General features: G+C 39.1%; 1 protein-coding gene and 1 long non-coding RNA gene across 4 annotated transcripts; one reads left to right on the top strand and one right to left on the bottom strand.

Moving 5' to 3' along the window:
- The first annotated feature begins 664 nt into the window (after positions 1-664).
- LOC137822580 (uncharacterized) lies at positions 665-2,778 on the top strand. Of its 3 annotated transcripts, none has more exons than XR_016515692.1 (4): positions 665-1,010; positions 1,204-1,478; positions 1,852-2,046; positions 2,437-2,778. It is a non-coding gene; the product is annotated as an uncharacterized LOC137822580 (long non-coding RNA). The 3 variants fall into 3 exon arrangements; XR_011082942.2 differs by having other exon boundaries at positions 667-1,010; positions 1,918-2,046; XR_016515691.1 differs by having other exon boundaries at positions 1,204-2,046.
- Positions 2,779-6,270: 3,492 nt separating this feature from the next.
- On the bottom strand, positions 6,271-7,182 carry LOC137822197 (phosphatidylinositol/phosphatidylcholine transfer protein SFH6). The gene is made up of 3 exons (XM_068627097.2): positions 6,997-7,182; positions 6,503-6,767; positions 6,271-6,322 (listed from the first exon to the last, which is right to left on the bottom strand). Exons 1-3 carry the CDS (start codon positions 7,010-7,012, stop codon positions 6,271-6,273), a joined length of 333 nt encoding a protein of 110 aa, XP_068483198.1. The 5' UTR covers positions 7,013-7,182.
- Positions 7,183-17,435: the final 10,253 nt, after the last annotated feature.

Raw genomic sequence — 17,435 nt, 5'->3', positions numbered from 1 at the left:
AGAGCACGTACAATAATGACATACAATAACGTACAATAATTGCGTACAATAACGTACAATAATTAATTAAAGAAAATATATTATCTGAAATTTAACGATTCACAATGTTGTTTCTGCCTCTAGAGTTAGCTTTGGATTCCCAAGAAGCCATATCAAGAATCTTGGCATTTTCTTCCATTTCTAAACCACTTTCCATTCTTCTGACCATTCATATTTTTCAATAGTTAAAAATATATTTTGAATTGCATACTATAATTCTAATTTCAATATAATGACTTCTAATCACACAATAAAGTGGAAAAAAGAAATGATGGTTCAACGGCTTCTAATTATAATTTTTAATTGACTAATAATACAATTGATTTTATACTCTTAATGCATTATCATCATAAAAATTAAAATTTAGTATAAAATTGTGCTAAGTCTCCGCAACTTTCTCCTTGCTTTTGAGCAGCACTCACACTCCACTGAGATTCAACTGAAACGAAATTCAAATTTTCTCTTTATAATTGTTATTTTACAAAAACGCTCAAACCCATCAACAATATTATTTTACAAAAATACCCATGCCACATAAGCAATCTATCCCCAGAGATGTATTATGGCGCGCAAGGAAAAGATTGTCTAAAAAATCATTTTCCTAAATTGTTTTAATGAATTGTTGGTCCACAATTAATTTCAAATTTTGGAGGAATGAATTCATTTTGAATTTTCTTTTTCGTCCACTTGTGGTTTTCATTGTTCTCGACATTTTTGGTCCTGCTCTCGTGGTTTTCATTGCTGTCGTCGATCGTCTTTCTCTTGTTGGTGGCGTCGCCGTTTTTGCTTTGGTGGTGGAGGTTTATTGCTTTTATTTTGTGGTTTCTCCGGCATTCTTGAGGCGCTGTGAACAGTGGGTGTGTTGTTGGCCGTTGCTGCGGGGCGGGGCGTGGTGGTGACATTGAGTAATGGGTGTTTAGGTGTTCTTTGACAGATTGGCTGGGGCCAGCGGAGTGTATCTTCGAAGAAAGGTAGGATTTTTGTGGGTTTAGGGTAACCATTTCTTTTTTTCTTTCTTGCATTATGTGTGTTATTTTAGTTGCCATACATGGATTTGTTGTGGTTAGACGATGATTTTTTGTGGTCAAATTGGTGGGAATTTGATTTTGTTTTGGTAGTCTGTGTTTGGATTTTATGAATGATACGTATCTCTCTTGTATTTAGGGTGTGAGGCTTGTGCGATTCTGGGTCTGCAATTGGAGAAGCTTTGTGAGATGGGGGAGATTGTGCGCATTTCTGGTTGGAGGTATGTGCTGAAGGTTGAGGATGAAGTGAAGGAACAATGTGAGGATATTGAGAACGGAAAGAGGGGCAAGCGGAAAAGTAATAAACGTGCGATGTAGAGAGTACTGAAGAAGATAAAAAGGGAGAGGTTCTAGATCTTGGAAAACAGAGTCAATAACATCAAGAAGTAGAACCGCAAATGGGTTCAAAATCAGGTGATGCAATATTTGGTAGAATCTTTATTTTGATGTGGTTTGTTGTTTTTTTCTTGGCAGGGTTTAGGGTTTGGACCCACTATATGTGTTTATAGCATGGATTATAAACTCTCTTTCAAATGGTCATTTTGAGAATTCAGACTGTGATCAAATTGTTGTACCTGATGTCAGTTGCAATGGCCCTCCTAATCTTACTGGTTAACTTTGCAAAATGTTCTTGCTTGCTTTATGGTTGAAAAATTGTGTTGAACATGGCCGAATATGGCTTTATTTTTTAGATTAACATTGTTATTTTAGAGTGTATGCTTATATGGTAATGCTAAAGTGTATCTTAACTTTTTTTAGTCGTATTGATTTGCATGTGCATATACAGACAAGGGTGCTGGGAATATGACGTTAAAAATGGACTAATCCTCTATTGTATTGTTGGGTGGTGTAGGATCGATTTGAGATTTGGACGCCACGCAGCCGTCAACGCGGAGCAGCGACTCATCCGCACTGGTACTCGCATCGATTCATTTGACGTGGAGCTCTTGAAGTTCCCGGTGCTCACAGAAGTGACTATGAGGTCTGTTTCCTTTCTCTGCTTTTTATTATTATCTTATAATAATTCAAAGGAATTGCAGATTCTATGTGCAGGGTTCTGTTGCTTGAAGTGACCATGCCAGGTTATTTCTTAATTGTGTAGTTTAAGATTTTTTTTGTCAATAGGTTGAAATTTGTAAAGCAAATATATTTAAATTGACCTCAGTTTATGGATTCTGTGAATTTTGGTCTTAAGCTTTTGTGTTTCCTTTTGTTGAGTTTCTGGATTCTCGGTATTGTAGTCTGTGATTGACTGATGTATTCTACTTGTACATGGGCATGTGGTTCCATCCCTTAAAATGTCTTACTAATCATAATGAGATTATATATATTAATAATTTTTGCTTGTTGTCTTCATTATATTTCACTGCAGGACATCAGTTTGTCTTTGGTGATGTTGGAACAAGTCCCTTATACCTTGAGTGTTATGTTTAGAAAGGCCCCCATTATTGGAAATGAAGACATTCTTGGAGGTTTATCACTTGTCTTGTCACCTTAATCCTGATTCCATTGTTGAAGTATGTCCTGGTCGTTCTGTTGGCCAATGATGACAGTGAATATATATTAAAAGTAAATGTTCTAAAATAAAACATAGGTACTTACATCCTCAAAATCATACTTGTTCAGAAACCTTTGGAGGTGTTACTTTTGCCTTGTATTCCTTGATCTGTCGTCATGCTAAAGTTAGTCTGAGTTGAAAAAAAAATTCAATTCATAATTTTCTAAATTCATATTAATTTTAATTTATTTAAATACATTTATCTCAAATTTAAATCCAATCCATTTAATTGGATATGGATTAGATATAGACTCAATACATTTTTTGGATTATCCAAATTGCATTTTAGATTAGATTTTGACTTGACCCGATTCAGATGGAGTCAAGCCAATCCGGGTCTAGGTTGAGCAAAGTCGGCTCAAGTCCACGTCAAACCGAGTCGTCCGGGCCCAAGTCGAATCAAGTCGATATGGGCCAAAGTCAACCCAAGTCGTTCCGGGCCAAAGTCGAGCCAAGTCAACCCTGGGCCAAGTCGAGTTGAGTGGCCGATATTGAGTTGACTCGTGTCGATCGTGTCCGATATTGAGCCGAGTTGGCCCAGGCAAATGTCTAGTGAAGCCGGTCCAACCCCATGTCGAGTTGAGTCTTTTGGGTTCGATATTGAGTCGAAACGGCCCAGGCCGATATCCAGACGGCTGGGCCAGGGCTGATGTCGAGCCGAGTGGGCACGTTCCCAATGTCGATATAAGCGGATCCGAGTCGATGTCGAGCCGAGCAGGCAGGTTGATGTCGAGCCGAACAGGCTCGGGTTGATATCGAGTTGAGCAGGCGGGTTGATGTCGAGCCGAGCAGGCCCAGGTTGATATCGAGTCGAGTGGTCCCGGGCCAATGTTGAGCAGAGCAATCCCAAATCAATGTCGAGCCGGGCAGGCCCGAGCTGATGTCGAGCCTAGTGATCCCGGATCGATGTCGAGTCGTCCGGACCTAGGTCGATGTTGAGTCGTCCAAACCCAGGCCGATGTCAAGTCGCCCAGGCCCAGGCTGATGTCGGATCGTCCGGGCCCGGGCTGATGTCGAGCCGAGCGGGCCTAGGTCATTGTTGAGCAAAGCGAGTCTAGGCTGATGTTGAGCTGAGCCGACATGTTCCTGATGTTGATATGAGCGGGCCCTGGGTCAATGTCGAGTCGAGCGGGCTCGGGTCGATGTCGAGTTGAGCGGGCCCGACCCAAAGTTGAGCCAAGCAGGGGCCCCAATTGATGTCGACCCGAGCTGACTAGAGCCAATGTCTAGTTGACTCGTCTAGGTCGGGGTAGATGTTGAGCCAAGCAGTCCCAGGGTCATGTCGAGTCGAGCAGTATCGGGCCGATGTCGAGCCATGTCGAGTCGAGTGGTCCTTAGTTGAGCAGGCTCGAGCCGATGTCGAGCCAAGTAGTCCCAGGACCATGTTGAGTCGATTGGGCCTGAGCAAATGTCGAGCCGAGCGGTCACGGGCCGATGTCGAGCTGAGTAATCCTGGGTCGATGTCGAGTCAAGCAGGCCCAAGCCGATGTTGAGCCAATCTAGCCTGGGTCGATGTTGAGCCAAGCTAGCCTGGGTCGATGTCGAGCCAAGCTAGCCCAGGTCGATGTCTAGTCGAGCATGCTCGGGCCGATGTTTGTGTCCAAGGCTGGGCAGATGTCGAGCCAAGCAGTCCCAGATCCATGTCGAGTCTAGTGGGCATGAGATGATATCGAGTCTAGTGAGCCTGAGTTGATGTCGAGTCGCACGATCTTGGGCACATGTTGAGTCAAGCAGGCTTGGGCCGATGTCGAGCTGAGCAATCTTGGGTTGATCTCGATTCGAGCAGTCCCGAGCTAAAGAGGCTTGGGTTGTTGTCGAGTTGTCTAGGTTTGGGTCGATGTCGTGTCGTTCAGTGTGGGGCAGATGTCGAGCCAAGCAGTCCCAGGCCGATGTCGAGCCAAGCAGTCCTAGGCCGATGTCGAGTGGAGCGGGCCCACGTTGAGTTGAGCGTGCCCAGGCCGATGTCGACCTGAGCAAGCCTGGGTCGATGTTGAGACGAGAATGCTGGAGTCAATGTTGAGCCGAGCGGGCCCGGGTTGATGTCGAGTTGTCCAGGCCTAGGTCAATGTCGAGCTGAGCAATCTGGTTAGATGTTGAGCCGAGCGAGTTCTGGTCGATGTCGAGTTGTTTGAGCCCTGGTCGATGTCGAGTCGTTCAAGCCCTTATGTCGAGTTGAGCGGACCTGGGTCGATTTTGAGCCAAGTGGGCATGGACCTTTGTTGAGTCCAGCGGGCCTAATATTAATTTGAGTGGGCCCGGGCCATTGTCAAGCCAAGCGGGCCAAGGTCTATGTCGAGTTGAGCGGGCCCTAGCTGAGCAGGCCCAAGCCGATGTCGAGCCAAGCTAGCCCGGGTCGATGTCTAGTTGAGCGGGCTCAGGCCGATGTTTGTGTCCAAGGCATGGCAGATGTCGAGCCAAGCAGTTCCAGGCCCATGTCAAGTTGAGCAGTACCTGGTCGATGTCGAGTCGAGTGGTCTCCCATGTCGAGTTGAGTGGGCCCCGACCGATGTTGATTCGAAAAGGTTCGAGCCGAATAGGCTCAGGTCGATGTCGAGTCGTCTGGGCCTGGGCCGATGTCGAGCTCAGTAATCCAGGTAGATGTCGAGGCGAGCAAGCCCGAGCCGAGCGAGCCCTGGTCGATGTCGAGTCGTTTGGGCTTGGGCTAGTGTTGAGTCACCCGGGCCCGGGCCGATGTTGAGCCAAGCGAGCATGGGCCTATGTTGAGTTCAGCGAGCTCGGGCCTGATATCAATCTAAGGGGCCTCGATCGTTGTTGAGCCAAGCAGGCCAAGGTCGATGTCAAGTTGAGCGGGCCCTAGCTGAGCAGGCTTGAGCCGATGTCGAGCCAAGCAAGCCCGAGTTGATGTCTAGTCGAGCGGGTTCGGGTTGATGTTTGTGTCCAGGGCGGGGTCGATGTCGAGTCGTTTGGACCTATGTCAAGTCGTCCGGGCCCGCTCCTATGTCGAGCCGAGTGAACCCGGGTCGATATCGAGCCGAGTTGGTCCACATCCAGGTTGAGTCGGTTTAGGCTCAATTCGAGCCAAGTTAATCTGTGTCCATATCAAAATGGATTTAATGTAATTGACAAAGTGAATTTAATATAATTAACAAAATGAATTAAATTTAATCCATTTTAAATAAATTTTAAAAAAATTAAATAAATTTAATTTAGTTAAAATGGATAAATGAATTTGGATTAGATCTTGTTCGATCTATGAACACCCCCTACCAATCAGTTACCATCATATGCCCGTATATCAAACTTTAGGCGAAAGGTGCCATCCCCTATGTTTGAATGGTCATTAAAAATCAAGGAAAGACTTGACAATTCTCGGACTCTGAGGAAGACTACTAATATTAGTTCTTGTGGGTACTTCTACGGTGATTGCTAATGGTGCATCTAATTTTCCGAGATTTTTTTCCATTTAGATTTGGTTGAAAGTATCAGGCAAGAATGGCAATTCATTCTATTCAGAGTAATCAATGCCCTAACTAGTTGTATACAAGAGAAGGTCTCGCTAAGATAGAAAAACCTTAAATATCAAAGCAAAATGTGAGTCATAGAAAGGTCCTCAAGTAACCTTACAGGGAACATTAATTGTTTGAAAAAATAAAGTAATTTTTTTATTTATTTTGATTACAGGGAACCTTACAGGGTGCCATTACCTAAAGTAATATCAAACTTCCTTGCTTTCAAGAATCTGCAAGAAATGTGCTAAATTCATCTTTAAACAATACAACAAGGTAAACAAGTCATATCCATATGTGAATTTCCTCTGTCAGACGTTTATCAACAGAAAAATATGCAAAAAGATCATGCTAGAGCCATTAGGCCTGTATTGAAAAAAACACAAACAAAAACTAGTAAGAGTGTTTGGGACCTCAATAGCATATGGTAGTCATCATTTCTTGGAGGTAGCAAGTTATCCAACACAAGCGCCTGTCGAAATGCATCCACTGCTTGGAGCTCTTTAACATCTCGAACATCCTCAATGGAGAGGGAATTGCTCCTGCTACCACCTTTTCTGCTTGGTTGATGCATTAGTGCTCTCCTTTTCAGACTGCCAATTCTTGTCCACCGGTCATCCTCTGAATTATTCTCGAAACTCAGTTTCCTCTCTCTTCTTTCATCCAATCCTTCAAAGCCTAATCAAAATAACAATAAACTCAATTTCACAAAGAACTAATAATTTATTGGCAAGTATCCAATCCATTGAAGCTTAATTCCATTCAATCACGCTCAGCTAGCTAATTCACACCTTTGAATCTAAAAGAAATGAAATCTTTATACAAATTCCTAACAAAGAAACATTGAAATAACTATGATAAAGTACAATTCCAAACAATAAAGGAAAGGAGAGCTTTAGTTACTCACAGTTGTTGGTTGACATGTCAGCGAAGATGGAATGGTAGTGAAACAGAAATCAAAGGCACAGATAAATTTCAAAATTTATAACTTTTTGGTTTGGGTTGAATGACACGTAAGTTGGTTATTTTCTTTTCGGAGTGTTCGTTAATAATGAAGAGGAAACACAAAGTGTCGGCGGAAGACAAAATTAATGATACAGTAAATTTGGATACAACGTTATATTCTCATAAACAAAGAAATCTAATGAACAAATTGATACACAAATCTATCATATATATGCTTCACCTCATTCACATATAAATTATCTCTATTATCACTTTTTTTTTTTTTGCTTCAGATGTTATTTTCCTAACTTTGCCTTGGTGGGTCCACCATTCATGAGTTCATGATGTTCAACTTGCCTCCAATTTACCTTTCTCTTTAACTTCTTCATATTTCTTTTTAATTCTTATTCTACCTTTATGAGCTGTTTCTATTATTTGCTAATCTTACCTTCTTTTGACATGTTTCTATTATTTCATATAACATAATTTAGTGTGCTTTGGATTATACAATGCCACAATTTGTTTTAAAAGTTCATTTTAAAATATATAAAATGGTAAATTCACTTCCAGATTAATCACCATTTGTGGCTGTGCTGCGGTTCTCAATATTGGAGAAATTCATGGATAATTAATACAGTCCATAGACGAGTGATAAAGATAAAATAGCTTCTGTGATGGATTAATCCAAGAGACAGAAAAAAGATGTAACACTATGATTAAAGAGAAGCGGAGCGAATAAAACAAAAAATAATTCATTTAATATACCCGGTGGAGGAATATTTTTTATACATACAATATACCTCATTTTTAATTATTGAATTTTAAATATTACATATTATATCGTCAAGCATTAATACTATGATTAAGAAATCATTAAAGGGAAAATAACACACTATTTACAGGAAAAGCTCTATTTTGTGTGGAGGAGAAACATGGGTTTTTCTTTTTGCCTTCCCATGTTATAGTCATCAACTTTAATATAAACACCTTAAGTAACCTGTTTGGTTTTTATTGAGATATATAGAAAAATTTAAATTCTCTAAAACGGTTGGTAAAATGTAATTATTTTCCCAATAAATTGATGATATGGTGATGGGATTGCTTGCAGAAGTTATAAAATTAATAACTACGCCACAAGGATCTTCTTTAACCAACAAGGCAAGAACATTATGTGAACTCCATATTTTTGTCACATTGCTGCTTGAATTTTCCAAAGAAACAACAAAGACTGCATCAAATCCTCCTGCCCCTGGCACTCCAGCCAACAGTACTCCTTCCAAGTTCAATGTACCATCTAGAAGTTGCGTTTGTGATTCTGGTTCAATCTGTACACATTGAAATTAACTTATAAGTCTTCTTTAGTCATAAATTGTCAAAAATAATAATAATTAAATAATGAACCCAACAGAAATATGATTTTATAACACCAAATCTCTGACTACAATTGAATGAGTTGAATAGGGAAATATAGCAATTATGCTCAGTAAACATGAATTTTCTGATTGATTCAAGGGTTCATAATTGACAAAGTTGAAACATAATAACTCTGTTTTATGTTTTAACTGAACCCGAGTTGTGACACTCCTAAATACTAAAAGAAGATACACCCCAGAAGGTTCAAGTATTAAATTATCGTCATGAATCAACTATACCAAAATCTGAAGATGTTAAATGATCAATTGCTTTTATGTTGATTTGAAATGGGGTGAGCAGTGGTTTGAGGGCTACTTAACAAGAACAGGCTAATAAAATGATCTTATTTTGTGTATCATCTGTTACAAAAATTATCTTATTTTAACATGTCTAATGTGCCCCTTCAAGCAAGAGATCTTTAGGTTTGAAGCGTGGACAATGCACAACCCACCATGCTTGTGTTGCAATTCAATTTTTTTTAAACGGATGAAGGTGCTAAGGATTGAACTCTAGACCACTTGGCCATATAGGCCCTAGAACCATGCTATGAACGGATCTCAAAAGCCTAAGTTGTTAGCTGAAAATGTATGAATAGTTTATTTACATATTTAACTCCCTGAAACAAGTTTATGATATAGGTACTAAATTGTACTTTCTAAGCCAACACACTAACAAAGTAATCACTTGGTAGTGCAAGAAATTTTGATATGGGACTTTTTCAGTTCTTGATCTACAGTGTATTATAGCAATGCATGCTATGGAATGCACAGATAGCAAGTAGATTGACCATAAAGTGAATCCAACCTTAACACTTCCGTATGAATCATTGGGATGGCCTATATTATTTGCAAGTAAATAGTGAAACTTAGATGTATGATCATTCTTATTCACAAGATAAGAAATGTAGTACCTAAAGAGGTATGGATAAATTAAAGTCACTAATTTTCAATCGAAAAATTTACAAGGGTATGCGTTTCACCAAGACATATTTTGTATGACATAAATCAACATCATATGAACAGAGAACAGTAAAAACAAGTGCTCAATGGTTATCAACATCAGGCGCATATGGTATCTAATCCTCAGCATGGCATCTTTTGCACTAAACAGCGCTTTAATAACTGCTTCTTGGTTAGGTTCAGAAGGTAGTTCTATCCACTGATAACGCAATTTGAATTTCAAAGTTAAAAAAATCCACATGAAAGAAGAAATGTTACTATATATGAAAAATAGTAGAACTTGACAAAATAAAATACAAGTCTTAAACAAGAAATCTTATCACAATTGAACTTGTGAAGTTTACAACCTCTAACTGAAATCCCGACTACAATGACTGCAGACTTGAAATTAAGTCGACAAGAATCATAGAATAACCTATGTTGATAGTCACAATATCAAATTTAATTTCTGGGCATGAGAAGCAAATTAGGAATAACCTATGTTGATTGCTCCTCCGTCTCTTGACGCAAAAGAAACTTTTCAATTTTGCCCTCTGGCCCCCTCCCTCCCAAAGGGTCAGCTCCCCTTCAAACTTGGGGTGAAAAACTAATAGATGTATAATGTATTTCCAAAAATATAATTTTTAAATCAATCTCATTTACAAACACTCCATTGTTCATTGCTAAGTGTTACAAAACTGACCATTAGAGTTGGGCCACAATTTTTCACATCATTCCTTAATTATAAGATTTGAGTTTACTGTGAACTATGAAGTTCATAATTCTCAGGCAACAAGGTCATATCAAGTATGAAGGGTGTCAAGAGGTGCAATAAAGATGCCAAAATTTCAGTTGAGTTCCAACTATACATCCAGCCACAATCAGATTATGGTCTGGAAAATATAATGAGTATTTTTTTTTCCTGCAAATAAGCTTCTTCTAATCTATACTCCTCTCCAGGGTAGCTCTAGATAAACCATCAAGGCAATACGGGAAGTGTATTTATATAATCCAACCACAATCAGATTATGGTCCGAAACATATAATGAGTATGGTTATTGCCTGCAAATAAGCTTCTAATCTATACTCCTCTCCAGAGTAGCTCTAGATAAACCATCAAAGCAATAAGAGAAGTGTACATAATCAGTAAAGATGTACCACTTCTTCAAAAACTGTAAAAAAAAGTGTAAAAGGCTAATCCAGAGCAAGAATATCATAGGGACACACAACATTTAATTTATCTGATTGTGACAGGAAGAATTGTCCAGCAATTTACTTTAGTTAAATGAGTATACAAATTCTGATTTAAAATTAGTTCAATTAAATTGATGTCAAAACTAATTTCCAAGAAATACCTTGTTTGATCTGAGCATGCTGCAGCTTTCAATCACAGATTTATATGCATTCCATTGTTCCTTTGCTAATTTGCTTACCAAGTTTAATTTGCTGAATTTGCCTCTGACAATCTTCTCCATGTGTCCAGGCTTTCTGAGGGTCAGACTTTTGCCATTTTTTGACAGCCCCAACCATTGATGGCGTGGATGATCCACCACTTCCAGGTTCTCCTAGTAACTAGAAAGGAAAAAGATATTAATCAGCCTTAGAACCAAGAGAATTCATATGTCATAGCAATACATACAAACATTCATACATCGATGTATACTGTTGGGAAAAACGGGTAATTTTCTCACTAAAACAGAACTCTAACAGAGCTACCCGACAAATAATATTGAATAAATAAAGCGGAATAATAAAAGAGATAAAGAGGAAAAAACACACCTGAAAATTTGTTAACGGAGTTCGGCATGTTTAGCCTAATCTCCGAGCACAAAATAGCCCACTTTTATTATTATGGGAGAAGATATTACAAATTGGGATATCTAACAGTGAAGGAGGAGAGTTTAATTTATAACCCTCAAACCTTCTTCCCAAACAATGAACCCACCGATGTGGGATTTGGGATTAAGCCAAAATCAACAAATATCCACCTTGGCTTAATTTTAAGTCTCACCTAAAACAAATCTTCTCAAAACCTAACAAAAACAAACTTTGTAGTGCTTCAAATTTGCGCCTCCGGGCGCCAACTTCAAATGTGCAAGATATTAACCAAGTCTAAACAATGTTCAAACTTGGTCCTTGTAACCACCTTGGTGAGCATATCTGCAGGATTCTCCGTAGTGTGAATCTTCTGGAGAACAATCTCCTCTTCTTCGAGAATCTCACGCACAAAGTGATAACGAACATCAATGTGCTTCGTCCGTGCATGAAAGACTTGATTCTTTGCTAAATGAATAACACTTTGACTGTCAGAATATAACTCAAGTTGTTTCTGACCAACTCCCAAGTCTTTAAGCAACCCATGAAGCCAAATTGCTTCCTTCACAGCCTCTGTAATTGCCATATACTCTGCCTCTGTCGTAGACGACTGCAAGGTAGACTTCCAACTAACTGGCGCTTTTGCTAAAGTGAACAAATAGCCAGTTGTAAACCGTCGCTTATCCAAACCACCTGCATAATCAGAATCACAATATCCAACTATGCATTGACCAAGTGATTCATCTTGCTCAAATGTCAATCCAACATCTAAGGTATTTTGGAGGTACCGTAGAATCCATCTCACAGCTTGCTAATGTCCCTTGCCCGGATTATGCATGTACCTGCTAACAACACTCACAACCTGTGAAATATCTGGTTTTGTACACACCATTGCATACATCAAGCTTCCAATTGCATTTGCATATGGGACTTTCGCCATGTATTCTCGTTCTTCATCAGTCGTCGGAGATAAACGGCTACTCAATTTCAAATGAGGAGCAAGTGGGGTACTTACAGGTTTTGTATCTTCTTGTATACCAAAACGTTGTAGTACCTTTTGCAAATACTGCTTCTGTGACAACCAAAGTTTTCCCCTCTCCCTGTCCTTGTTTATCTCCATGCCGAGAATCTTCTTGGCTTCCCCCAAATCCTTCGTCTCGAACTCTTTACTCAACTGAGCCTTTAACCTGTCAATCTCAACTTGGCTCTTTGCTGCAATCAGCATATCATCAACATATAAGAGTAAGTAAATGTAGGAACCATCTTCAAGTCTGCGCAAATACACACAGTGATCATATTTGTTTCTCTTGTACTTCTGATCCTTCATGAACTTATCAAATCGTTTGTACCACTGTCTCGGAGATTGTTTCAGTCCGTACAACGATTTGCTAAGTTTACAAACCCAATCTTCTTTACCATCAACCTTGTATCCTTCTGGTTGAGTCATATAGATTTCCTCCTTCAAATCACCGTGTAGGAACGCGGTCTTTACATCAAGTTGAGCAAGCTCCAAATTCAACTATGCTACCAAGGCCAACAAAATTCGAATGGAGGAATGTTTAACAACTGGAGAAAATACCTCATTATAATCAATTCCCTCCCTCTGAGCAAAGCCTTTAGCAACCAACCTTGCCTTGTAGCGAACATATTCTTTATTAGGAAATCCTTCTTTCTTTGCAAATACCCATTTGCACCCAATTGCCTTCTTACCTTTTGGTAATTGTGCCAGCTTCCATGTCTTGTTCTTCTTCAAAGACTGCATCTCCTCTTCCATCGCACCTGCCCAATTACCACTCTCTGAACTCAGAATGGCTTCTGGGTAAGTGGATGGAATGTCATCAACAACTGGAAGTGCATAGGCAACCATATCCATGCAACGAGCAGGCTTCTGAATATCTCGCCTATGTCTTCTAACTGCAATTGGCGCTGATTGTTGTTGAGATTCTTGGGTAGGAACCTCTTTCTCATCTAACTCTTCTTCTGTCATAGGAGAGTCACTTGTGGTATTTCGTGTTGGGATCACCACTGTCGGCTCAAACTCCACCTACTTCCGGGCACACTCCACCTATTGTGGAGTACTATCAGCTTCTTCTGGATTTACCTTCTTTAACATGGAAGATTCATCAAAGGTAACATCCTTGCTGATAATCGTCTTCTTTGCCTCTAAACACCACAAACGGTATCCCTTCACTCCAGGACTAAAGCCCATGAAAAAAGCCTTCTTTGCCCGTGGATCCAACTTTGATTCAATCACATGATAATATGCAATAGAACAAAAAACATGCAAAGAATCATAATCAGTTGCAGGTTTTCCAGACCATACCTCTAACGGGGTTTTGCCATCTATAGTAGATGATGGCAAACGATTGACGAGATGTTGAGCGTATGTCACAGCCTCAGCCCAAAACTCTCTCCCTAACTCAGCATTAGACAACATACAACGAACTTTCTCCACAAGTGTCTTGTTCATACGCTTCGACACCCCATTCTGTTGTGGTGTTTTTCTAACAGTGAAGTGTCGACCTATGCCACAATCTTGACATACCTTCAGGAACGGATCACTCTTGTATTCTCCTCCATTTTCTGTTCGGAGAACCTTAATCTTCCTTCCTGTTTGGTTTTCAACTTGACCTTTCCACTTAAGGAAAATTTCAAGCACATCATTTTTGTTCTTCATAGTAAACACCCAAACTCTCCTGGAAAAATCATCCACAAAAGTGACAGAATAATGCCTACCTCCGATTGACGGAGTCTTGGCAGGTCCCCACACATCTGAATGCACATAATCCAGAATACCCTTGGTATTGTGAATTGCAGTGCCAAACTTCACTCTTCGTTGTTTTCCCAGAACACAATGCTCACAAAATTCAAGTTTGCAAGCCTTCGTACCTTTCAACAGTCCCTGCTTGGTAAGAATTTGCAAGGATTTCTCTCCAGCATGTCCCAACCTCATATGCCACAACTTCGTTGCCTCGACATCCTTCTTAGAGCTAGAAGTTGTTGTCGCTACTGTCCCCACCACTGTACTACCTTGATAGTAATACAAATTGTTCTTCCTCACGCCTTTCAACATCACTAATGCTCCTGAAGTTGCTTTAAGAATTCCATCTCGCATCGTCACAACTAGGCCTTTAGATTCTAAAGCCCCTAATGAGATGAGATTCTTCTTCAACTTTGGCACGTACCGTACATCCCGCAAAATTTTGGTGGATCCATCATGATTCCGCAGCTTGATTGAACCTATCCCAACTGTCTTACATGGATTATCATTACCCATGTAAACAACCCCGCCATCGAGTTCCTGAAATTCAAAGAACCTTTCCCGAATGGGACATATATGATAGGTACAACCTGAATCCAATATCCACTCATCTGGATACGATGATGCTGAAAGCGAGACAATTAAAGAGATATCCGATTCCACATCATTTTTGCATTCTACAACATTTGCATCTTGCGGAGCCTTCCCTTTCTTTTGCAGTTTTGGACAGTCTTTCTTCCAGTGTCCTTTTTCATGACAGAAAGCACACTCATCTTTGGCAATGACTTGAACTTTAGACTTAGACCTCCCTCTTCTCCCATTTGTCTGGCTTTGCTGATGACCTCTTGCTACCAATGCTTCTTCTGATGTCGTTGATTTGGTTTTCATCTTATCCTGCTTTCTCAATTCATGACTATATAAAGCAGAACAAACAGCATCTAACGACACATTCTCCTTCCCGTGAAGGAGTGTAGTCTCCAAATGTTCAAATTCATCAGGAAGAGATGATAACAACATCAAAGCCAAATCCTCATCCTCAAACTTCACATCTAAATTCAACAGGTCTGTTACTAATTGATTAAACATAGTGATGTGTGCATTCATAGTAGTACCTTGTTGGTAGTCAAATCGGAACAACCTTTTATTCATCAGGAGCTTGTTCTGACCACTCTTCTTCAGAAACTTGTCCTCCAATGCCTTCCACAGTTTGTGTGCAGAAGTCTCGTTTTTTTACAGCATACTTCTGCTCTCTGGACAAGCAGGATCGAATAGTTCCGCATGCCAACCGGTTGATGATGCTCCAGTCTTTCTCCTCTACCTCTTCTGGTTTCTCTCCTTCAATAGCAATATCAAGACCCTGTTGAAAAAGGGAGTCCAAGACCTCTCCTTGCCACATGCCAAAATGTCCAGTGCCATCAAATATTTCCACTGCCAATTTCAAAGTGGACACCGGGAACCTCGACCATGATGACGAGGAGCCCGACACTCTGGATACATCCTTCGCTTCTTCTTCTTGATTTGCCATTACAAACTCAAAATATAGTATTCAATATTACAAATAATTTCAAACAACCCAAGGCGAACCTTCGGCTCTTGATACCACTTGTTGGGAAAAACGGGTAATTTTCCCACTTAAACAGAACCCTAACAGAGCTACCCGACAAATAATATTGAATAAATAAAGCGGAATAATAAAAGAGATAAAGAGGAAAAAATACACCCGAAAATTGTTAACGGAGTTCGACCTGTTTAGCCTAATCTCCGAGCACAGCTGAAATAGCCCACTTTTATTATTATGGGAGAAGATATTACAAATTGGGATATCTAACCGTGAAGGAGGAGAGTTTAATTTATAACCCTCAAACCTCCTTCCCAAACAATGAACCCACCGATGTGGGACTTGAGATTAAGCCAAAATCAACACATACATGCATCCAACCATACATACATTCATCCATCATTACATACATACATCCATCTATGCATCCATACATTGTCCATCCATCCACCCATCCATCCATCAATATATACATACATACATCCAACCATTCATATATCCATATATCCATGCATAAATAAATCAATCCATATAGTATCCAACAAGAACGAGGCAGGAAGATATACCTATTTGACATGAATAGGTACAAGGAGTTTTGCAAGGCATGCAAATACTTGTTTCTAATTAATATGTTTTTTTCTTTTATTTTCTTCACTTCCTGCACAATATAATATTTTATAGTTAGTAATTGATAATATGAGATAATTATAAAAATTAATATATCATGAAATGTAATCTAACATTGATTCTGGTGATTTCAGTGTTGCTCTATATCGATAGACAAAAAAGCGGCGGTTGCTTTGATATCATCATAACCAGTTATCTCCTTCAAATCAGGACGGACACAACATGTCTCATCACTTTTTGCCCATAGAGTTTCAATGACTGCAAGGTCACCAGTCTTGAATGACTAATAAAACTGGTTGTTTGCCCTATAAATTGTTTTCTTGCTATCTTTTTGAAGGTTTTTTCAGAGTATACCTTATTACTGCTGCTTCAGCATAATTCTTTTCATGTTTTCATTGTTCAACTGTGTAAATTAAAGTTAATGGTTTAACCAATATGGTCACCGGACAAAACAAATGGTATTCTATAAAATAAAATATGATCCTTCTCCCACAATAAACCGGGAGAAAAATATGATAGAGAAAATGTCAATATAAAGTTTTGGCTTTCCAAAATAGAGATAGGGCTGACTCAATATACCCCTGAGTTTAAGAAACACCGGATAGACAAAAAAGTGTTTGCCTTTCTTATTGACATAAGGAGATTTAAAAATGATAGGAATACACCCAGTTGGGATAGACGTAAAATCTACAAAGAAATCAAGAATCTAAGGAAATTCTTTTAGTTTCTTTAAGTTTGTTAAGTTTCTTTAAGTTATTTTAAGTTTCTTTAATGAAATTTAAGGTATGTGGTGTAACATGAATTTAAATATTTTAGTTCAATGTTTTTTTCTTTTATCAATAGTAATTTTTCAACTTGATTTCATAATTGATCATAACTAAGAAATGAGGTTTTCATAATATGAGTGTATTGACTTTCTCTCTCCAAGTTACAAGTAAATTATGTAGTAATCTACTAATAATAAGATTCTATCATTATCAAATTAATTGCGTACAAAAACCAACTTACAATAATTGCGTATATACAAGTGTATGGAGACTTTCTCTCTCAAAATCACAAGCTAATTAATTAAAGATCCACAAATCATATAAATCTTTCATTATTAAATTAATTGCATATAATTACGTACAATATCGTACAATAATTGCGTATAATTTGATAATTATTATTTCATTAATAAGAAACTTTTGATTTATTTGCTATGTTGTTTCAACGTTTATGCAATTATAATTTATTTATATAATTATTATCTAATATAATAAAAAGTATTATTTTAACATAAACTTCTT

The sequence above is a fragment of the Phaseolus vulgaris genome, chromosome 9, assembly GCF_051622355.1.
Source record: "Phaseolus vulgaris cultivar YP4 chromosome 9, ASM5162235v1, whole genome shotgun sequence".
Taxonomy (NCBI): domain Eukaryota; kingdom Viridiplantae; phylum Streptophyta; class Magnoliopsida; order Fabales; family Fabaceae; genus Phaseolus; species Phaseolus vulgaris.
The sequence above is the reverse complement of the archived record's forward strand: the minus strand, read 5'-3'. Positions and strand labels throughout refer to the sequence as shown.

Excerpts from the sequence above, each read along its gene's own strand:
- LOC137822197 (XM_068627097.2), bottom strand. Across the intron at positions 6,323-6,502 it reads GACTACCATATGCTATTGAG|ATTCTTGAAAGCAAGGAAGT; the intron begins GTCCCAAACACT and ends CATTTCTTGCAG.